Here is a 25,009-nt window from a genome sequence, read left to right on the forward strand (position 1 = left end):
GCTCTGAGGCATTCATTTCCCTGGTGTCAGGCAGACATGTAATTGGGTTGTGATGTATTTTTAATGATATTTATTATCTTTCAAGTGTTTCTAAAAACCTAAGTGAGACGTGCCATTTAATTTGATTTAGAGCTTAGATACTTTCTACATCTTTGCAAGTTAGGTGTTAAACCAGGAAACAGCCAAACTTTTTATTGCCATACCAAGGGGGGAAAAAAAAAAGTCTGAATGGGGACATGTTCATAAGAGACATATGGTCAGATTCCAAATTTGCTTAAGAAGAAAACAGGACATCAGAAGTCTTAATTCCATGGGCGAGTCCACCTTACATCATAATGCCTATAAAGCTTACTTGTGTCATTGGTTTCCCCAATGAAATTAAGGGTTAACAAAGTGGAATATCCTGCTGTTTCTAACTATAATGCTGTGTTGAATATGATGACTAACCCTCCCTTCTATTTGGAAAGGGCCTTGTAGCTTACCAGGTTGAACTTCCTTAAGATCACTAAATGGACTAAGGCATTTAAAGTGTTACTACTGTTTGATTTCTTCTGAGATTTATGTCTGTCTTTGTTACCAAGGGAACCATTTCCAAATTCGGCCTAATCTGAGCTGGCTCAACTGGACAGTTCTTAATATTGGTTTGACTAGTGATTTTCCATTCTCCTGAGACTGTGTGGTTCAGACAGAGAGAAGGTTAAAGGGTCAGCTTCATATGGCTTATTTCTTATTTGATCATTTCCTTTTGGGTAGAAAAAGCTTGTCTTGCTTTCTGTAGCTCAGACGTTTGAGAGGTTGTCCAGTGGAACTCCCTCTGATGAAGGCTGAATTAAATCTGTCACAAGACGAATGGCTGACAGCTGTGGCTGTGGCTCCAGCTGCACTAACTCTATCCGATCTTCTCATTTGTTTTAAACACAAATCGTGTGGAAGTTGGTTCCATTCCAATTGCATGAAGACCAAAAGGTCCTGGGTTAAGTTAATCTCTAAAGAATCCATGTGTCCCTTAGATCTTTTATTTCTTCTAAAGTTTAATCAGTTATCTTGATAACACTAAAATTAGTTAACAGCTGTGTTGTTTCTAATTTGTTTTGGAGATTACAACACTGGAATGCCTTTTAGGGGCTCTCTAAAGTCCCTATGGATCATCACTGTTAGCTATTTGCTTGTTTATATGCCAAGATGTGAAGAGAAGTTTTAAACAGTTGGCATGTCATGCTCCAATAGAGCCTACTCCATGGTCCTAAAATCAATATCTTTTTTTTTTTTTGTTTAGTTCTCTTTGTTATTAGGATGAAAGATTTTGTAAGGTGAAGAAAGCATTGAGATAAAGGATTAATTGTGTTATCAATATTCAAATTAGAATAACGATTCCGATATCTAGACACAACAGGGAGTGATTGAGAAAGCTTGTGGAAGTCTGCCTTGCATCACTGCATGTCACAAAATATAAAAATTCTCAAAAGTAGGGGAGAATACTTTTTTCATAGTGTATCTTGAAAAGACCGGCTTTTCTGAAAAGGAGAACCAAGAGAATTGGCTCAGATGACAAAACTAGAGTAACCGTAAGAGTGAGTAAACCAAGACTTGGCCCCTTTATTACACTTAACATTTAGAACCCCAAAATGTGGCCCCAAACACAAGGATTCACTCTGGAGATTGTTTTCCCTTCCTGGTTCCATCAGTTCCTCTTCCCAGACGAGTGAGTGCTTGGTGGTCCTATGAACTCCTCAGTGCTGAAGAAGCTTGTCTTTTAGGTAAGTTAAAGGTGCAAAAAGAAAGTATCTACAGCTTTGATGATTCTTCTGGTATTACACACCAATACGTAATTAATGTCTAAAGTTAATCTTTCTGTTTTGATCTGGAAGTATAAATCCATGAAAAATATTTTCCAGCCAATTTCTTAAGGAAGAGAAAATACCGAATTTCCCAGTCACTTCTTCTGCTGATGTACATGGTTGGGTAGACTGCCCTCTCTTTCTTGTGGGGAATTGAGCCGACTGACAGATACAGGACATTCATAGAGGAGAAGCTACCTTTTTTATTTCAATGACTTTACTTATATTAGTATCCATTTTGCTTCCACTATAAGCATTAGCTATCTGGCTTACTTCAAAGAACATTTAGGCAATAATTACAAACATGTTTATCACAGTTCCTGGTACACGAGGCATTTGGTGAAGTTTGATAGTTTGGTTGGTTTGACATGGTTTGGGTACATTTTTTGGGGTAAAACATTTTGGATAAATTTCAATATTTTCAAATAAAGCAAAATATATATCTTTATGGCATATGGTGGTTTGTGTAACACTTTCACATACTCCACCTCCTTGATCCTTCTAATGACACTGTTGTAAGCAGGAAGTGGCTGTTCAGAGCACATACCACAGCATTGCAGCCAGCCACTACCTGTCGGTCAGTGGAAGCTTGCCTATTGCTATGCTGCTCAACACGTTTCAGTGGCGCTTCCAGACTAAGATGGACTATAAGGAGAATCTGGCTATCCACTTCTAAAAATCAGTGAAAATCCTGTGAATCCTATCAGTCTGATTATATTGTGTCTGGTGCCTGGGTCACCATGAGTTGAGGTGGATTCAATGACAGCTAACAATAACAATCTCAACATTAGCTAAGTCTCAGAAGACTTTAATGACTTGTCCAAATCACATACTCTTGCCCTCAAGTTGCCTCTGACTCATAGCAACCCTATAGGACAGACTAGAACTGCCCCATAGAATTTCTGAGACTAATGTTTATAGAGGGAGCTCTGGTAGCATAGTGGCTAAGACACTTGCCTGCTAACCAGACGGCTAGCGGTTCAAACCCACCAGCCACTCCTCGGAAGGAAGGTTGGGCAATCCTACTTCCGTAGTGATACTGCCTCGGAAACCCAAGGAGGGGTGGCTATGAGTCGGGGCCGACTCGATGGCACATAACAACAACAACAATGTTTATAGAAGCAGACTGCCCCATCTTTCTCCCACAGAGTGGCTGGTGGGTTCGAACCACTGACCTTTTGGTTAGCCACCACAGGCTTAACCACTCTATCAACAGAGCTCCTCAAATTATTTACATAGCTGATAGGTTAGAGGTCCCTGGGTGAGTAAGTGGTTTGCAATCAGTTACTAACCTAAAGGTTGGTGGTTCTAGCCCATATACTGGCACCACCGAAGAAAGGCCTAGCAAACTATTTCCTTCAAGTTTATAGCCAAGAAAATGCAGTGGAGCAGTTCTGCTCTAATACAGGGGGCTGCCATGAATCGGAATTGACTCGACTGCCAGGGGTTTGGTTTTGCTTTTGGTCAGTGAAAGACCCTGAACTTCCAACGAGATATTGTGATTTCTAATCATTTGCAAAAGTGATTGCTGCACATAGGTGTTTAAATATCCTACCAGTTATTTGTGGTTCCCTCCACAACTAAAAATACCGTAGTTAGTGAATTGCTCATTGTACTTCCTGTTTTTGCTACTGTTAGTTTCTAGAACCACACACATAATCTGTAATTATTTTCCCTGGTCTTCTTTCCCAAGTGTTCTGTGTCTTCTTCTTATAATTACTTGAAGCTACTGGTGGTTGAATTTCTGTATGAAGTCCCCACGGTGATTTTCTAAGCTCTTGATCTGGTGAACTTTCAAAGGGGAAAATTTTAAAATGAAATAAACAATACCCCAGTGTTTCCATGGAGCATAAGAGCTTTGGAAGGCAGTGTTCACACTTGTTATGGAAGCATGCATGGTCCTTAGGGAAATTTCGGGAAATATAGAAAAATCAAAATAACCAAAATGCTAATTATAAAAAAAAAAAAAAACAACACTGCCATTGAGTTGAATTCGACTCATAGTGACCCCTCCTTGGGTTTCTGAGGCGGTATCGCCCAACCTTCCTTCTGAGGAGTGGCCCAAATACAATAATTGATACTATTTTGATATAATTTTTTTTTCTTTCATTTTTTAAATATCGTGCAGTTATCTTGGCTGTGCAATATTTATCCACACTTTTATTTATGCAAAAGCAATTGTGTTTGTTATACAAACACAATTGTATATGTATCAAAAACCATTCTTAATGGGCATGTAACTAGGATGAACTGTGCCACAATTTCCTAATTATACCTTATCTCTGATGATCTCTTCCTTCCAATGTTTAGCTGATTTTGCCCTTTAGGCTTTAATACCCCTTAGAGATTTAGGTATTGTGGATTCAAACTCTGGTTTCATAATGTGTGAATCTAGTTGAACTTCTCAAGGTGAACTTCTGGCCTTCCTTCCTTCTGAGGTAGTAACTTTCTTCATGTTTCCTCTGCCATCTTGTTCATGGTCCCAGCCTCCTCATGTTTCATGCAAGAAAGCAAATCATATGCTAAATGTTGTGAATTAACTAAATTTACAGGAGAATTGAAGAGTTGCAAGGAGAAATCATAGTATTTGCCACACAATTATTCATTGATTTACTCCAACCTGTATTCTGTTTCCAATGTTCTTCCAAAAGCTCATCCCAGCATTGAACCTCTATGCAGTACACAAAGTTCTCTGAAACATTACAGACCACTTTACTTTCATTTTTTTACCCACCTAGCAATTTTCTCTCCCTCCCCTACCATCCCTCATAGCCAGCAAAGAAAGTGTCCATATATAAACCTTTCCTAGACTCTTTACAATAGTGGACTAATACAATATTTGTCCTTCTGTGATGGACTTACCTCACTCAGCATAATGTCCTCCAAATTCATCCACATTATGCAGTGTTTTGAAGATTTTACATTATTCTTTAGGGTTGCATAGTATTCCATTGTGTGTATGTACCACACTTTGGTTATCCATTCTTCTGTTGATGGGCACCTAAGTTGTTTCTGTCTCTTTGCTATTGTGAGTAGTGCTGCGTTATACATGGATACGCATGTATCTATTCGTGTCCTGCCTCTCATTTCTTTAGGGCAGGAATTTAGTAATGGGATTGCTGGATCAAATGGTATTTCTATTTCCAACTTTTTAAGCAGTCATCATACTCATTTCCACAGTGATTGTATCATTTTAAGTCCCGCAGACCACTTTTTTTTTTTTTTGTAATTGTATTTTATGTTTTTTTGTTGTTGAGAATATGCAGATCAGATCATACACCAATTCAGTAGTTTCTACATGTACAAGTCTGTGATGTTGATTACATTCTTTGAGTTGCACATCCATTCTCACCCTCCTTTTCTGAATTGTCCCTCCCCTGCTAACACAAACTCACCGACTCTAAAGTTCCTATCTAATCTGTTGTCGTTAAATTGACCCCATATAGATAGATCTTAAAGGAGCACAGTGCTCACGGCCTTCTTAACTAGTTGAGCCAAACTATTGTTTGATTTTAGACAAAATACATCTATTGGTCTCTGTTCACCTGGAGCAACAGAGGAAGAAGGAGGGTCAGGAATAGGAGGAGGAAATGGAATGTGTGACAAATGCCTCCATGAGAAACTGCGTCCTTTGCCATGAGACCAGAACTAGATGGTGCCCAGCTCCTATTACTGAACATTTTGATCAGAGATTCTATAAAAGCATCCTGATTAAAAGGGGGGGGAATGCAGAAAAGAATTTCAAATCCTCAAGAAATCCAGGCTTTCTGGAGCCATGGATGCTGGGTGAACTCCCAAAACTATTGCCCTGAGTTTAAACCTTAAACTAAAAATAGGCCAAGCACTTTGATCCCTTCACTTATTGCATATAGCTTCCAGCAGCCTGTTAGCTTTTCTTAGCTCCCTTAGATTAAGGTGAATGTTTTTTCTCCTTATTGTTCCAAAGATAATGCTGCAAAAATACCCTTGTACATAAATCTTGAATTATATGTCCAATTGTTTGCTTAACATAGGTTCCAAGAAAAGGGGTTCCTTGGAAAAAAGGCAATAAACTTACTTATTCAACAAATATGTATTAGATGCCTACTATTTGTTCTTGGTACATTGACTATACATAAAGGTGGTTTATGTCCATTACTAGTGAAAACTTAAAACCCATAGCCTTTATCTATTTGACATGTATGTGATGAGTACAGTAGGTATGGTACTATTCTAAGAAGACCAAAATCAGACTCACTGCCATCGAATCGGTTTGACTTATAGCGACCCCTCCTTGGGTTTCCAAGGTGGTATCACTATGGAAGTAGATTGCCCCATCTTCCTTCCGAGGATGGCTGGTTGGTTTGAACTGCCAGCCTTCTGGTTATTCTATTCTATTCTAAGAGTATACTAATATTACTTCATGTAATCCCATGAGGTAAGTCCTATTGAAGCATTTATTCTACCAATGGGGAAATTAAGGAACAGAGATCTTAATTAACATTCCCAACAAGTGGCAATGGCAGAACTTGACCCCAGGTCTTCTGGCTCTAAAGCCCATCTACATTCTCTGTTGCATATTAACCTAGAGAATCTATCATCACACCTTCCTTTGAACTCTGCACTTTCCCAAAATGAGGCTGAATAGTCTAAGCTACTGCGTAGCTATAATGTATTTAAAATCTGGAAAAACATCTAGGTGGGTCATTTAATCATTTAATTTTTCAGCGCTGCACTACTTCAAGTGCCTTTTTCTTCAATGTCATTTCTTCACTCATTTGATTTTAAATTATGATTATGAAAATAATTCTAAGCTTTTTAGTGGAACATCATATTCTTGAATTAGAATCTTTAGTTAAGGCAAGGACATCAGCTTTCTTTAAACCAATTAAACATTTCTTGGTAACCCTGGCTAACACTGGGAGGGCAGGTTCACCATGCTAGGGCTTAGATATTGTGTTGGCCTTCTATGAGAAGTTGTGGAATAAGTAGAAGAGGAGAAAGCATTTGTTTGTGTGGGAAGTGCCCATTCATCTGCTGTGAAGTTGACTTGGAGGAGAGCTGTGGATTTGGGGAACTAGACCAACAAATCTGTTAATAATACTATGTAAAAAGAACAGGGCCTGTTACCACTGTGGTGCACCACCAGCCCTACTGAACAATAACAGGTACTGGTAGGTGCCTTTTTTGCTACTCATTTGGAAAAAAAGAGGAAGAGTAAAAGGCACTATAAAAATACAGTCCAAGTCAGGGTAATCTTGGCACATGCTTCATCCCAGTTGGTGCTTTTCCAAAAGAAGCAGACACATTAAATTCAGGAGGGACAGCCCAACTGCTGTGAAAGCTGTAAATCAATGCTGCTCAGTTCCCACTTTCTCTGAATATCTCTTCGAGGAGCACTAGTGAGAAATTAACTGATCCCACCATCCTTGCATACATCTGTCTCTTTGACTAAAACATGGAGCAGACAGTTCCCTTGCTCCAGAGAGAACTACTGGTTGTATCACTTGGATTATCCCCATCACAGATGCAAAAAGCATTAGTGGAAGCTTTGCCAAATCCCCTGCTCTTGGTGCTATGGGATATATCACTGGTATTTTTATTTTTAAACTTCATGTGCAGAAAATTATGAAGCATTGACTACCTTAAAAGTGACAGCTTGGTTAACAAATTCTCTGGGAAAGTAGAACTTTATTAATATATTCCCCGAAAGGCAAAGGCTTAATAAATTATATGAAGCGGATTTGTTAGGTTTTGCAGCCCCATGTCATAATGACCTCAGTGTGACGTTTTAAACAAGATAGCCCTAAAAACTGTCATTCTTGAATTCAGTCATATGTTATAGCCCGGTAGGAATACATAAAAATATACCTCCCAACAAATGTTGGCTGGTACTCCTTTAATTCGATATACTGGGGAGATACTAGGATTTATCTGTGGTCCAATTAATAACCTATGGCTTGTGAGCTCTGAGTTGCCTATTATACTGCTTTTGGTGGCTGTGGTGGTTCAGTTTGTGTGTCAACTTGGCTAGGCCTGGTTGAGTGGCTGGACAGCTGTATGTAGTAGTCCCCATGATGAGACTGGTAATCAACTCCATGGTGGAATCTACTGGGAGCAGCTGAGTAGCTGCCTTTGGGTATGTGGTCTGCTTTCCATATATAAAGAGAAGCTTTGAGAATGGTCTGTAGCCTATGGCACACTTGGACCCTGCATGTAACCGTGCCGTTGCTCAGCAGCCTGCTATGCTCTGCCAACCTTGGGACTTAAAATGGACTTAAGTTAATGGCCTGCCGTGTGGTTTGGTAACATCAAGACTGTGCCTTTTTACTTGTCAACCTTGGGGTTTCTCAGCCTCAGCAGCCAGCAGCTGTCTGAGTGAAGAAATACCTCTAGCTCCAGTGGGCTGGGAACAGGAGGCAAAGCTGGACCCCAAGGTTGAGGGGCTTTCACACAGCCCCTAGAGCCTGGCACTTTGAACTTGGACTTAAAGTCTCCAAATTGTAAGAATAAACTCTTGTTTGCTAAGGCCATCCCATTTGTGGTATATTCTTGTCAGAGCTGCGCTAGGTAACTAGAACAGTGGGATTAATATTAGGTGATGTTTAGACTCCAGTAAAAGGTCTTTGTTAAATGTCTGCTTGTCCTCAGCTTATTTATTGATGTTTGGGATAAATGGGAGATAAATTTTTTAAGAAATAGTGAGGACCAGGTTGTAGAAGGCATCTTATAACAATTTTATGTCAGTTAGTGTTTACATCTAGAAAAAACTCACTGTCATCGAGTTGGATCTGACTCATAGTGACCCCTCCTTGGGTTTCTGAGGTGGTATCACTATGAAGTATGATTGCCCAGCCTTCCCTCTGAGGAGTGGCTGGTGGGTTTGAACTGCCAGCCTCTGGTTATCTGTCAAACGCCTTAGGCACTATGCCACCAGAGCTCCTTGGCTTGGGTTAGGTGCGCCTTAGTCTTCAGTGAGACATCTGTGTCCTTCAGTGCTTTAAGGAGGTCTTTTGCAGCAGATTTGCCCAAAGCAATATGCCATCTGATGTCTTGACCGCTGCTTCTGTTGGTATAGATTGTAGAAACAAGTAATGTGAAGTTTTTAACAACTTCAGTCTTTTCTCCATTTATTGTGATGCTGCTTATTGGGCCAGCTGTGAGGATTTTCATTTTATGTTGCAGTGTAATCCATACTGCAGACTTTAATCTTCACCAGTAAGTGCTTCAAGTCATCCTCACTTTCAGCAAGCAAAGTTGTGTTGTCTGCCTATAACAGGTTGCTAATGAGTCTTCCTCCAATCCTGATACCGCATTCTTCTTCATATGGTCCAGGTTTTCGGATTATTTGCTCAGCATACAGCTTGAATAATTATGGTGAAAGGATACAACCCAGACACATTCCCTTCCTGATTTTAAACCACGCAGTGTCCCCTTGTTCTGTTCAAACGACAGCCTCCTGCTCTATGTACAGGGTCCTCATGAGCACAATTAAGTGTTCTGGAATTCCCATTTTATCAATGTAATCCAGAATTTGTTATGATCCACATAGTCGAGTGTTTTTGCATAGTCAATAAGACACAAGTAAACATCTTTCTGCTATTCTTTGCTTTGAGCCAAAGATCCATCTGACATCAGCTATGATATCCCTCATTCCACATCCTCTTCTGAATTCACTTTGCATTTCTAGAAGTTCTCTGTCAACATACTGCTGCAACCGTTTTTTAATTATCTTCAGCAAGATTTTACTTGTGTGTGATATTAATGATACTGTTTGATAATTTCTACATTCTATGAGATCACCTCTCTTTGGAAGGGGTACAAATATGGATCTTTTCCAGTCAGTTGGCCAGGTAGCTGCGTTTCCACGTTTTTTAGCACAGAAAAGTTAGTGCCTCCAGTGCAGCATCTGTTGAAACCTCTGAATGGGTATTCTGTCAATTCCTGGAAGCTTGTTTTTTGCCAATTCCTTCAGTGCAGCTTTGACTTCTTCCTTCAATACCATTGGTTCTTGATAATTTGCTACCTCCTGAAATGGATGAACATCAACCAGTTCTTTTTGGTACAGTGACTCTGTGTATTCCTTCTATGTTCTTTTGATGTTTCCTGCATCATTCAGTATTTTGCCAGGGATTCTACTGCTCTATTCAAGAGCTTTTTGTGTTGAGGACTTTTGAACCCACTGGTTCTTTGTAGACTTAACATGAAAGTAGCTCTGTATAGAGAAAGCTCAAAGCTCAGACTCTAAACCTTGCTACTGAAAGTGTGGTTTCTGAACCAGCAGCATTATCACCACCTGGAAGCCTCAGTTTATTACTTCAGTGTTTATGATGGTTTTTCTCTTTTTTCTTTTTTTCAATACAGAAGGTATTTGGCCCTAGCCTAAGCCGGTTGAATCAAGTGATTCCTTTGCACGTTAAAGTTTGATAAATACTATGCTCATTAACTGTTGCCTTTTTTTTTTTTTTTTTTAAATAGTGACTCTCAAAGGACAGTTTTTGTTTCATTTTAATTTTTGATTACCAGAGTCATGGCAGAATGCGTCTTCTGTAATTTCTACCTCAAAATATTAAGTGTTTTGCAGCCCCTTCACTAAATAGATTATGCTGGGAAATGAAATATATTTTTTCTGCTCCTATTTCCTTAGCTGTTAAATAAGCTATCTGGTCCATATGACCATGCAGCAGGTTTGACAGATAAAATACAGAATGCACAGTTACATTTGACTTTCAGATAAACAACAAATAACTTTTCAGGATAGTTATCCCAACTAGGAGATCCGGTGTTGTGGTTAAGGCAATTGGCTGCTAAGCAAAAGAACAGTGGTTCAAACCCACCAGCTGGTGTGTGGAAGAAAGATGAAGCACTCTGCTTGCATAGAGATCTACAGCCTAGAAATCCAGTGGGGGTAACTATGAGTTGGAATCTACTCAATGACAAACTATTCCATGGAATCCTGTATTTTTATTTGCTAAAGCCAGCAACCCTACCTCGAAGAGTCCTTCTGAAGAAATTATTCACCTTACATTGTCCTTAGTTTATTACTTCAGAGTTAATAATGTTTCTTTTTTTTCTTTTTCTTTTTTTAATGCAGAAAGTATATGGAGATCCTTGTTCTTATGTGTTTATGTATCACATTTTGTTCTGTATTATTTTGTACATTTGAAAAATTATCAAAATAAACGTTGACTTTTATTTTGAGGAGCCTGTTCAAAAAGAAAAACTCACTGCCGTTGAGTTGATCCCAGCTCATAGTGACCCCTCCTTGGGTTTCCGAGGCAGTATTGCTATGGAAGTACATTGCCCCATCTTCCTTCTGAGGAGTGGCTGGTGGGTTTGAACCACCAGCCTTCTGGTTAGCAGTCAAGTGCCTTAGGCACCATGGCACCAGAGCTCTGAGGAGCCCATTAGCAATTAGGAAAATGTCAGTGAAAGTTGTTGGAGCCTTACCTTCCAAAGAAGGCCTAGGAATCGAAGCTGCATCTGCATTTTTCACAGTGTTGGGGACTGGCAAGGGGTGAGGCTGGTGGGACACATCTGTGGATGCCACTGACGTGAAAAACAAAACAAGGACATATCTACATCTATTCCAACTAAAGAGATCACTTTTTTTTTTTTTAATCACATCTGAATTGTATGGTGACTGCCCAAGTTGTCTGTAGCCCAGAAAAAAACCAGAGAGCCATCACTTTTTATTTAAGTTGCTTAAATGCTTCATTAGAGGGCTGGGTACTCAGATTGTGTCCTCTGTTTTCTGTTTTGTAAGGGTTTTTTTTTCATTTCAGGATCCATTTTTTCTCAATTTGTGAATTCTGTACAGTTTGGAAGCAACTCATCAGCCCTGTAATGAAACAGTCATACCTGTTGCACTGGCATTTATTCCTTTCTCTCCATGGCCAGCATCTTTCAGGGAGTGCCTTTCCTCATGACTTCAGAATTGTAATGCTGTATGTTATCTACCATGCTTCCACACTCTGCTCCATTTTTACCACACTGAATCCATCATAGTTGTGTTGTTCAGTTCCGTTAAAGAATTATCCAGCTTCTCTCTGTAGCAGCAAGGGGGCTAAGGGCCAAATAATTAATCCTGGCATAGGATCCATGCTTCAGTGACAACTAAGATGGTTTGTGGTATTTGGGTTGCTAGCAGGGTACCAATATTTTTAAGTTGACTCAAGTAAAACTCAGAAAGAAGTGTCCCATCTAGCAAAAATGATGACCATCATAGCATTGTAACGAGTAAGCACAAGGCCTTTCTTCATGTTGACAAACATAAAGTCTACCTAAATAGCTCTTCTCTGAAAGTGATAGACTTTGATGCCATGAGCCTTGGGTGCTCAGTGTGAATGGCATGGATTAGTGAAAGAGACGTCAAGTATGTCAGGATCTTCTTATAGTATTTCAGATCTGGAAATAATAGTTGTGATGTGGCCTTGCCCTAAATGCTTCACACCTCTGTGACTCTACTGGAGGGATTATGGTGTCAAAGCCTGGGTGATGCTAAGAAATGAAATCCGAGCTGGCATTGAGAAGACATGAGATATTTGAGTCAGTGGTTCTAATCTATTTTATTTTCCTACAGCAGGAAAAGCCTAGGCTTCTTGAGCCTTTGGATTATGAAACTGTCATTGAAGAACTTGAGAAGATCTATGGGAATGATCCTCTCCGAGACCTCCTATTCTTCCCCAGTGACGACTTTTCAGTAAGTGTCTCCTTCTCAAATGATCCAAGTCCAGGAGGGCACCTGAGGTGTTAGAAGATCCTCCGCAGTTGGGTTGCTCTCTTTCCTTGTACTTTGACTGAGTGAGGGCCCTCATCAGCAAAGTATCCAAGGGCCTCCTGATGTTACATGGGTCAGGGGCTCACTGACTCAGTGGTCTCTTGGGACAGGAGTTGCCCAGCATTCTGCCAAGTTGCAGATGGTACTCATGTCCCAGGCAGTGGTTAGATTTTACCTAGGTGGGATGTTACCTGGGTTCCTGGGTGGTGCAAATCATTTGCACTTGTCTCTTAACCTAAAGGTTGGCAGTCTGAACCCACCCAGCAACACTGCAGACTGAAATCATGGCTATCTGCTTTTATAAAAATTACAGCCCAGAGAATCCTATGGAGTACATTATCTGCTCTGTAACACATGGAATTGCCTGAAGTTGGATGACTAGACTCACAGAGCACTCTCTTCCTCAGGCCATTTCTAACTGAAAGCCTCCAAGTGCCTGAAACCATCCCACACCAAAGGTGGCAGTCTATTGGCGCAAAAAGAGATGCAATTCTTAAAAGTCACCTTTAGTCTTAATTGTCTTCTAGTAAGGAGCTGTTGACGTTTGAGGGACCGCATGTAGGTAGACAAGCACATCTTCATGGAGCGATGAGCCATGGACCCTTTAGGACAGTGCTCACAATCACGTAGAGTGCCCCTGACAGCAGCAGAGAGACTGAAGAAAAAGGAAATTTGTTTTGGAAACACAGTGAAGCTATGGATGGTGAGCACCCAAGACCCAAACATTCAATCCTTTTATTTGTGGTCACTGTAAACATATTTTAATTGCAAATATGTAACTATGCAAACAGAGATCTCAGGGACAACTGGTAACTAACTTTTCCTGTTTCTTTTCTAAGTGAAAGTCTCAGATGTCAGAAACATCAATGTCTAGGGCAGATGAAAAGGCAGCTCCAGGGTAACCCTTGTCCAGGGAAGCTTCCAAAGAGAGGGGGGGCCTCAGCAGCTGCACTTCCTCCCAAATAGTCTCAAACGTTGGTTCCCCTCTTACCTTTGGGGAAGATCTGGCATTTGGATTTGAATGGTTATTTTTCCACCTTCCTCCATGGAGTAATTTGGAAGAAAGTATACGAACATTTATGTTTTTCTGGTTTGAGTATGTGAAATGGTTGAAGAAAAAGAGACGAAAGTTTTAGACAGGAGAAGAGAGACTCTTGTCCTCTGTTTTGTGTTTTGTAACATGGCTTCCATTGTGGTGTTTGGCACATTTTGAGAAATGTTTATTTCAGGCAGAAACCTTGTTTCCTGGCTCAAACTAGGCCACTGGGGCTTGAACTGAGAGCACAAAGTTGAACCACATTTCTGCTTTTTTATAATTCCACATCTTTGTTTTCATTTTTCCAGGCTGAAGGTAAACCTTGACGAACAGCCTCTTTCTGTCAAACACCACAGACAAGCTTGAAACTGGAAGTGTCTTTTCTTCCAGCGCTATCCTACGGAAAGATATCTGATAAACTCAGAGGGTCTCCAGCTCCATAGGAGAGTGGAGGAGTCTGGATGGGAGGACTGAATTTGCACTGTATTTGAAATCACTTTTGGCATTTTCAGTGCTCGAATATGTTAGGGACTGTCCCTGATTACTGTTTGACTTTGACTTCCTTAGTGGCATAACCGTTGCTGTTGTTAGTTGCGATCATGTTGGCTGCACCACACAATGAAACTTTGCCCGGTCCTGTGCCATTGCCCCGCCCATTACTGTGGCTGTTGTGGAGTCTTCCAACCTTAGGGACTCACCGTCCAACACTATATCAGACAATATTCTGTTGTGATCCATTGGGTTTTCATCGGCTAATTTTTGGAAGTAGACCGCTGGGCCTTTCTTCCTATTTGGTCTTACTCCAGACGTTCTGCTGGAACCTGTCCACCATGGGTGACCCTGCTGGTATCTGACAGACCAGTGACAGAGCTTCCAACATCATAACAAACACAAGCCATAACAGTATGACAAACTGACAGACAGATGATGGTGTCAACAGAAATATAGTTACATATTTATTTTCCCCACATAAACATTCCAATGCATACACAGAACTCTTTTATCAATATACCTGCTTAAAACCCTCTGTGGCTTTCCATTGGCTTCAGAATAAACTGCAAACACCTTAGTAAGACCCAAGACTAGAAGAGAGAGTAGTCAGGGTTGAGGTTGGGCAAGGACCAAGGTAAGGCATTTGCATCTCATTCTAAATGGCAAAGGCGTGGGAGTGTTTCAAGAAAGGGAACAAGTGGTCTGTGAATACTGTTAAAGGTTCATCTGATCTCTGCATGGAGAATGTATAGGAAACTGGGAAGCCAGATGATAGAGTAGCTCCCACTTAATAAGTCCTTAGGAGCTCTGGTAGCATAGTGCCTAAGGCACTTGACTGCTAACCAGAAGGCTGGTGGTTCAAACCCACCAGCCACTCCTCGGAAGGAAGGTTGGGCAATCTACTACCATAGCGATACTGCCTCTGAAACCCAAGGAGGGGTTGCTATGAGTCGGGGCTGACTCGACGGCATACAACAACAACAACAACAGTAAGTCCTCAAGAAATTTTTGATGCCAACTAATCCTTGTTAGAGGGCAGTGGTGGTTCAGTGGAAGAATTCTTAACCTTCTGTGTGAAGACCCTGTTCAGTTCCTGGCCAATGAACCTCATGTGTAGCTACCACTTGTCTATCATTGAAGGCTGGTGTCATCAGAGTACACTGTGATGCTGAACATGTTCAGTGGAACTTCCATACCAAGACAGCCTAGGAAGAAAGACCTAGCAGTCCACTTCCAAAAATTAGTCAGTGAAAACACTGTGGTTCTCAGCAGTCCAATCTGCAACTTATCATGGGGATGGCAAGGACTGGGCACAGTTTTTTCCATAGTGCTTATGCATGGTGTCACCAGGAGTTGGATCTGACTTGACAGCTCATAAAAATGACAATCCCTACTCTATTTTCAGAAATGTCATATCATACAAGAGGTTGAATTTGAACTGGCGTTAAGCAACTGATGAACAATCATATAATGTTGAATATTGTTATCTTATAAAATGCTTATTTTTTTATAATATTCACAAAATTGTTCTTCCTGTGACCCATGAGTGGTCTGCTGCTTGCTGTGGTATGGCCTGTGAGCCAAGAATAACTTTTACATTTTTAAATAGTTTTAAAAAGGAGAGATGTTTTGTGACATATGAAAATATGAAATTCAAGTTTCAGTATTTATAATTGAAGTGTTATTGGGATCCACTAGCACCCATACATTTATCTATTGTAGATAGCTTCCTTCATGCTACAATGACAGAGAAAATACTTGCAATGCAGACATATGACTTGCAAAACCTAAAATTATTTACTGCCTGACCCTTTCCAGAAAAAGTGTGCTGGCATCTACTACAGACCATATGTGTGTTAGGAGTTCTTCCATGCCCTCAGTGTGGAGTAAGGTCCTTCTTTCAATTCCCTCTGCCTCTGTCTGCCCCATCCACAGCCCATGCCGCATTGTAGGGGGGCTGCACTGGGCCAGCTCTTGGCAAGCGCATCATTCCTTGGGCTCAGCTGTGAATGGCAGGTGTGTCAGGCTTCTGTGGATGTGTGTAGGGAGTTTTCAGCTCCCTTAGTAGGATGTGGTAGTAGAATGACCACCCCAATCCCAGAGCATTGCTTTGTGTGGGAGAAAGGGCAACAGCTTCCAACTCTCCCTGCTGCCTTCAAGTGTTGTCAGTCCAGCTCTGCCCTGCAGATGGGAGAATCCAGCTCACTTCCACATCTCCACACTAGCAAGCACCCACACTTGCAGCAGACATGATTCATTAGTTGGTTTGTTTAATCAATATTTATTCAGCACCCACAAGGTGCCAAATATAGAACAGCACTTCCCAGTCGAGTCAGGCTGGCAAGAAAAGCACAGCCCTGTGTTTAAGGAGCATATGCCCTAATATAGATGAAACCTTAAGTTGATTCAATATGCAAATGGTTAAGGAGTATCAACAAATGAGCTTCCCCTGCTACTTGATACATTGCAAAAGGGATTATTATTATTATTTTCACTGAGGCAGTGTTCTTACATTGTAAATATATGGACATTAACATGTCCATGTTCTTATAATGTTGCCCTCTATTCCCTATTCTCCATCTATCATCATCCTTTTTTGCCTGGACCCTAGAAGTAGTCTGTTAACTGATCTTCCTGATTTCTCTCTTGTCCCACTTTGCCTCATTCACACATAGTAGTCAAAGGAAACTTAGAAATACAAATCAGATCATGCCATGCCTCTCCTTACACTGTCCATTGACTTCCAATTACCTTAAGAATCAAATTCAGCTCTTTGCCATTGTCCCTGTTATCTGGCCATCTCTGAAGCTCAATCTCCTGTTCCCCTCAGTTTCTACACAGATACCTAGCAGTATCTCTGTTCCCCAAACTTGTCAAGCTCACGCCTCTATAGGGCTTTACTTTCTCTGCACAGATGGTTCCTGTTAGTTTATCATCAGGACCCAGTTCAAGTGTCACTTCCTCGAAGAGGGCTTGTTGACTTTCTACCCACATTCGCCCACTCCCACCAGAGTCACTCTTTCTCAAATCACCCTGTGTGCTTCACTTTAGAGCACTCATTACTACCTGGGATGGTCTGGTATTGCTTGTTTCCCCGTTGATGGCCTCTTTCTGGCCATTGGAGCATATAGCTTCCAGGAGGACAAGGATGTTTGTTAACTATCTTGACCATGACTGGATCTGTGCAACTGGAGCAGCACCGGGCACAAAGAGGGTGGAAAATGGATATTTATTCCGTGAATTAGTTTTTAGAAAGCCACAATTATTGTTTTTGAGCAGAAGTCTGATTGTTTAAGAACCTTTAGGGACCATTCTGAAATGAAACCCCAAGAAATGAAAAGAATAAAATAATTGGCGTTCTTTAATGATGAAGAACACAACTATTAATAAACTTTCCTCTTTGACAAGTAAACAAATCACCTCGAAAAATCCATTATCAAGATCTGCCTTTTCCAAATCCTCATCCTAATGCCTGGTACATGGTGATATTTCTCAAAGGTCAGCTTCCTCCATTCACTTACTCATTCACTTGTCTTCTGTTACTGGACAAAGGAGGTATTAGTCCACACCCATACTTCAAGTCCCCAACATAATGTCTGGTTCATGGACATTCAGTGAAGGTTGTCCAGGTGAAGGGACTGAAGTAGAAGCATTTTCCTTTTTCTTAGGCCACCTGGTAGAAACTGTCCTCCTTATACATGGATCCTGGGACCAGGTGGTTGAATGTGTTCACTACTTGCATTGTGTTCACTAGGAATAAGCAATATGGATGCATTTGTTAACCCATTCATTCCAAAAACCTGTACTGCTACAATAATCCTATTCGCTACTCTTGTTTTTCTTATCATTCTTTTTTAAGCTGGTAGTAATAGAAACCTAAGACAACAAGAAAGAACTTAGTCACCCAGGTGTGGCTTAGTAAAATAGACCAGGAGAGTGGGGACAGAAAACTAGAATTAAAGAACTGTTTGAAGAACACGCTGGACCATATTGTCGAATAATTCAGCTTAAGTAGCGACTACTTCTAAATAGCAGAATTTAAAAATTAAGACAGTCAGAAGAGAGCTTCTGGTTGAGCAAAAGATGCAGAAAGCCTGAAGTGGACTCATTTCTGGGAATCACAACACTGTAAGTACAGAGGTCTGAAAGCTGGGAATGCTATCCAGTAGGGAAAGCCCACCCATGACCCGTACCTCAGTGCTGCCCAAACTGCTCTACTTCAACTCAGCTTCCCAGAACACCTTCCGTGGGCCAAGCAGTGTGTGCAAGAAACAATGCTGACTCTTGAAGGGTTCCAGGCCTTCGTCACAGGGCAGTGTCAGTTTCAAAGTCAAAGGTCCATATTGCATGATTGAATAGCCTGTCAGGAGAGGTCCATGGTTTCTCGAACCCATCTCCACCTCAGCAGTCTAGAAACAGTGGTCTTGTGTTCGCCTGTGGAACCTGTTGCCTTTCATGGCTTACCGTTAAGACTGGATGACTTGTGGGTTTCATGCCATATGAATTGCGGTTTTGGTACTTGTTCTTTTCATCATAGGTTTTTAGCTATAAAACATGTCCGGCACCTGGGGACTTCCAGATTCAGCCACATGGGTCATTCTCTGAGAGGAAGCAGGAAGACCTTAATAGGTTTTAAATTGCAAAGCAGAAAGGGCATGAGTTTTCTTTTTTTTTCTGCTTGCTCCTCTTACTGAGACACAGATTAACATTTTGTAAGAATTGTAACCTCTTTTTAATCCTTGGCTTCTGAGCCTGAAAAGCAGAATGCACATGGCTTATAGAGCTCATATAGAACATTGCCATTACAGTTTAAAAGCTAAATATCGGACTTTCACTAATTAGCTTCTTTCTTAGGTGTGCTGTTTCTCATTCACCAGCTACTTAAGCTAAGATTTCAAAAAGCTCTCATCCAAGGATGTAGAGCAGCTGTGAGGATAGAAATCAAACCTGGACTCTAATGAGAGTTTCTGTCTAACCAGCACACTTTTGACTGGACGCTTGCTAGAAATTGACGGTGACAATTTGAGGGAACATTAACCCCCTGCATGCCACAGTGTGACAGTTTGAGAAGATGAGTACTACAGGGAAGTGATTCTAGAGTTTACTGACTTTAGTTAGAATGTGTGAAGCCCCTGATCTGTACTCAAGATCACACTAGGGACGTGTGGCCATACGAATGCTTACGCATGAATGTTCACAGCAGGATTATCATAATAGCAAAAAAGTGGAAACAACCCAAATGTCCACCAACTGATGCATGAATAAAGCAAGTGCCGGCTATCCATGCGATGGAAGGTTATTTGGCAAAGAGGAGATAAAGCACTGATGCATGCTTCAGCATGGATGAGCCTTGAAAACATCATGCTGAGTGAGAGAAGCCAAGAATGAAAGATGACCATTGTGTGGTTCCATTGCTATGAAATGTCCAGAGTAGAAAAATCTATGGAAACAAAATGTAGATTAGTGGTTGCCACAGGCTGAGGGAGAGAGAGACTAGGGAGGGACTGCTAAGGTATATGGAGTTTCTTTTTGGAGAGATGAAAATATTCTGAAATCAAGTGGTTGCGCCACACTATGAATATATTAAAAAGTGCTGAATTGGATAATTTAGCAGAGTGAATTTTATGGTGTATCATTTATTTCTGAATAATTTTGTTATTAAAAAAATGAGGAAGAACTAGATGGTGCCCAGCTACCACTGCCATCCACTTGGAAGGGATGTAGGAGATCCTGCATAAAGAGGGAGAACAATGTGGAACAAAACTCAAAATCATTTGGAGGCAAAAAAAAAAGAAGGTGGGGACCAGGTTTGCTGGTCCAATAGAGCCTGGTGTAACCACTGAGACTATGGCCCCTAGCTGCCCTTCAGGTCTGGAATTGAACCCACAACTGTGGTTTCTAGCCAAACAAAGTACAGGCATGTGAGTTAAACATTTACCTCAAGTAGACACATGCCCTGGAGAGAACAATCATGGGAGAGGGAAGGGCTGCTTATGCACAGGGAGATAGCTCAGGGTGCAGAAGAGTATGAAGGGATGGACACTGGGAGGAGGTAACTATGGGGAGGAAGTGGGAGGGGAGCTGCTGCATTGTAAATTTTGGTCAATGACATGAGACAAAGTATATGTGAACTGCTGTATGAAAAGTGAATTTACTCTGTAAATCTTCACCCAAATCCTAATAAAAAAAAAAAATGAGATTATACTAAATATTAGGGCTGTGGTTGTTAGTGCAAGTAGAGACCCCATGTGACAAAGTCGGATTGTGCCGTATGGTTTTCCAGGCTGTCCCCTTGCAGATCTCCAGATCTTTCTGCATGAGCTTCGGAATGGGTGCGAAAGGCCAACCTTCAAGCTGGCAGCCCAGTGCTTAACTGTTGTACCAGGGGAGGAGAACAGAAGAATCACAAAAATTCACGTCTACACTTATCTACCAAAGGAGCATGTCAAAATTTATTTCATTTATTGTTACATTTCATTGCCAAAACAGATTTATGTAGCTTGCTTATATACAGAAAAACAAAATACAAAACACCACAAAAAAGGAGTTGTATTTAATCTGTCCTAACTTACATTGACCTCATGTGTCTCAGAGTAGAGCTGTGCTCCCTGTGGTTTTCAGTGGCTGATTTTTCTGAAATAGATCACCACTTTTTTCTGAAGTGACCCCTGGGTAGACGTGAACTTACAACCTTTGGGATAGCAACCAAGCATGTCATCATTTTGCACCACCCAGAGATGCCTTCTTACTTATAGACATATATTGTGATGGAAAAGTCCCCATGCATGGCTTGGCTGCATGGTGACCAGTGTCCAGTTATGGGCCACTGCTCACTATTTGTGCATTTCTGACATAGTGCAACTTTGGCAAAATAAGGACTTTCTCTTTTCAAGTGCAATGGAGATATTAAACTGTCATTCTCATGTTTCTTATAGAGTAGAATAAAACCACAGAAAAGGTATTTTTCTGCATGTGACAGAAAAATAAAAATAAAAAAATCCAAGCAACTAATGTCATTTAAGTGTCTTCTCTAATAGAACACGAAGATATACCAGTGCCTCAATTTGAGAAGTTCACATGAAGGTCACTTTTAAACACCTGTGTAGATGAGAATTCCTCACTGAGTGGTAGTTGACACTGTCCTATTGTAAGACTCCTCCTTGACTTCTCAAGCTGGGACGGATTGATTACTGTAAGCACCATCACTTTCGTCCTTCTTTTTAAGCAGCTGAAACTTAAAATACCATTCAAGGAAGCCTTTCTCAGCCCCAGGACCAGAAAAGCAGCCTTTATTTGAGACTGCCATGGCCTTTGGCCAATTGTTGGCCAATTGAGAAATGGCCCTGATGTGCTTAGAATGAAGTTGTCTGTAGTCACTTTAGCCAGCAGAGAAAGTGGTGGCTGTGGCAGAGCCACAAAGACTGCTCACTGCCAGATAGAAGGGCCCACAAAGTGGCAGGGCTGCAGCCAGAGATGTCTGAATATTACAGACCTGAAATTGCAAACGCAGGCCAGCATGCATCATTTCACGACAGATTTGATTTCCCCATGCCTCATCTCAGGACAATGGACCCCTTATAAAACACTACCACCAGAAGAAGAGCTCGGCTGCATTCCAGTGCAGCCCCAGATCCGTTTCAGGCTATTGAGCTCAACTAATTGTCAACCAAAGGGTTTCTAAAAGAGAACAGGAAGTCTGTTGTGGCCAAGGCAATTTGTAGTGGTCTGAAGGCGTCTGATTCTCAGAAAAGAAATTCCTTGTAACTGTATTAATACCGTACAAATATGATTCTTTATACTTTTCTTCTTATTTGAACAATTTATTTTTGCTTCAACAGAGACACACTGAAGAAACTGAAAATGAGTAGAAGAACCACAATTGCTGAAATTGAAGCCTTATATAGGCCTTCTGGCTTTCAGGCAAATGCTTTAGGATTACAACATGATTGCATGATTACAACATGATTGAAATAAGATCAGTCGGCATTATAGGCATGCATCATTTATATATCCCCTTATGCTTTGTGTATTCAGTGAAGGGTATTAGATGTACAATAATACACACATGCAAGTAAAATACACTTTTTGATTTATCACGTAGTTACATGAGCGTGATCCAACCCCAGTTGTCTTATTCTGTAAAGAATCAGCACCATTTCATAGCTAGATATAATTATTCACAGCCATTGTGCACACAGTTGGGCAGTTTTTTTAACCTTATCTTGAGTAAATTTCCAATCTCACACATTTGCATATGAGCTTATGTATTTGAGAGTCTGCCTTTGCTCTATAACATCACTAATCAGGTGGTGTTGTTGTTATGTGCCGTCGAGTCCGCCCCGACTCATAGCGACCCCTCCTTGGGTTTCTGAGGCAGTATCACTACAGAAGTAGGATTGCCCAACCCGTACTCATGGGATTATCACTTCTATTAGATTCTGTAGAGGTTTTTGGAAACAAGAGCCTGTATTCCAGAAACTAGTGAAAAAAGAAGAAGAAAAAGCAAAACAAAAAACAGCTTCTTAAACCAGCTAAGTATTGACTCTGCTGTTTTATGCCACAGAACGTGATCTTAGTGAGACAATAGGCTTACAGTGTAATTACACAGGTAGCTTCATTTTGTTACTCTATTCTCCACTACATTTAGGGTATCTTATAGCAGCTATTTCTGGTAGCATAGTGCCTATGGCACTTGACTGCTAACCAGAAGGCTGGCGGTTCAAACCCACCAGCCACTCCTTGGAAGGAAGACTGGGCAATCTACTTCCATAGTGATACAGCCTCGGAAACTTTCCCAAGGAAGGGTCTCTATGAGTCAGGTCCGACTTGATGGCACATAACAACAACAACAAATGGCAGCTATTATTTAAATAAATAAACAAACAAACAAGCAAGAATGCACTAGGATAATGAGGAAGAGGAATATCTTGTGTCTCTTTTTGTATGAAATGGTTGTTATGAAATAATGGCCGTAATGTAGAAAATTTTTAATTAGAGAAAAAATATCCTTCATCTTGCCAGTCGATTATAACATGCCATGGTCCCTGGAAACCAAGCAAGTTACAGAGTTTCTGTGAATTATCTATCCAAACAGGAAACAAGGTTAGCCCCAAATAATTGAAATCTAGAAATAACCCCCACAGCTCATTTTAGGCATGATTTTAAATCTTCTCCTCCAAACTCTTCAGTGACTTTGATTACCATATATCTTCTATCAGAGTGAGTGCTATGAAAGGAGCAACTCGAAGGAGGACATTCAACAGGAACTGATTATATGAAATCTCAATAATAAGCCCTAGGTTTGCCCTGTCATCCTTCACATAGAAGACAATTGCTCTGTGTGTGGGGGTCTTCTCTCCATTTGATTTGGTGACCCTGACAGATTATACAGCACTTGTGAACTCTGTTCACACCACCTCAGTCAAATCCTGGGCATGTGTGCCTACCCAAGTATCTCATTCTTCAGCAGTGGCTTAGGATCAGTGGAACCGACTCAATGGCAATGGGTTTGGGTTTGTTTTCTGGTTTTAATATATGCAGACCATGGTTGTCTGAGTATTTTTCATACTTTAATCTAGTTAGGTTCACATGGCGTTCTTCCTTTTTCACTGTGTCCAACCCTATGCTCCCCTATGTGCACCTCTGTACACACACACACACACACACACAGACTTGCAATCACATAGCACCCACTCACGGAGACTCATACAGACATGCACACACAAAGAATAGTACCCACACACATACTACATACATGCTCACACACCCACCACATGCATACACAGAACCACACTCACACAGCACACATGTACATTCATACACAACTCACACATACCACATACACTCACAATCACATAACACACATGCATATACCACACATGTATATACTCACAAACCACACACATGCACAGACACATACCAAGTACACACTGACTTACCGCCCACACACTCACATAGACACATAATCACATAGCACCCATGCACATACTCATACACACATACACACTAACTTGATCACACACTACCCACTCATCCATATTCATACAGACATGTACACACATAGATACATACACATGCCACATAACATTCACATAGTCACACGGACGTGCACATACACCACACATACACACAAACCACATAAACACAACACTCGCATACCACACACTCACACAGAAACACACACACATACAGATATGTTTACGTGCACTTCACAAATTCAACAAATAATTATTTAAGCACCTTACTTGGCATTGAGGTTTCACCAGTGAACAAGCAGACAAAATCCCTTGCACTGTGGGAATGAAGGAATAGAGAGACTTGAAGAAAATAAGAGGCTAGGCCAGGAGCCAGGGGAAGATGGTGGTGTTGGTGGCAGAGGCTGCAGCAGCAGCTGTGAGCTCAAGACTCGAATCCCCTCACTCTTGTCATCTCCATCCTCTCTGAAATGAAGGATGGGTTTTGAGGCTCTCATCTGTTCCAACAGTTTAGGCTAAAAAGTAGCCTTCATCTAGAGCAGTTTAAATAACCTTAATTTGTGCTATATAAATCCTGATGAATCATTTGTGGTTTTCGGAATGTGCAGTGAAAAAGATCACAGTGTTGATACACGGCTGTTAGCGATCCATCATCCTTGCAACCCTGAAACCACACGGAGAGCAGAGGAAAGGAAACAGATGGCAGGGACGACACGTCCTGTGTTAACCCATCACTCTCTCCCTGGGGGACGGTATGGGAGATCTATAAAGGGGAAATCAGCCATGACATTCTGTTTTTGAAGGGATATTTTATAATCTCAATTTGTGTATATTCATTCAATAGAATATGTTTGGTTGGCTGTTGTTGTTGTTGTTGTTATTTGCCATCGAGTCGGCCCCGACTCATAGC

General features: G+C 41.0%; 1 protein-coding gene across 1 annotated transcript in view; it reads left to right on the forward strand.

Moving 5' to 3' along the window:
- DOCK10 (dedicator of cytokinesis 10) overlaps positions 1-25,009 on the forward strand; it is a 242,485-nt gene that overhangs the window by 60,974 nt on the left and 156,502 nt on the right. Inside the window, exon 2 of the mRNA XM_007955659.2 lies at positions 12,400-12,519. Within this exon, the coding sequence (XP_007953850.1) occupies positions 12,400-12,519 (120 nt within the window). The remainder of the gene's footprint in view (positions 1-12,399; positions 12,520-25,009) is intronic.

The sequence above is a fragment of the Orycteropus afer genome, unplaced genomic scaffold, assembly GCF_000298275.1.
Source record: "Orycteropus afer afer isolate SDZICR_OR568_19922 unplaced genomic scaffold, OryAfe1.0 scaffold00002, whole genome shotgun sequence".
NCBI lineage: Eukaryota > Metazoa > Chordata > Mammalia > Tubulidentata > Orycteropodidae > Orycteropus > Orycteropus afer.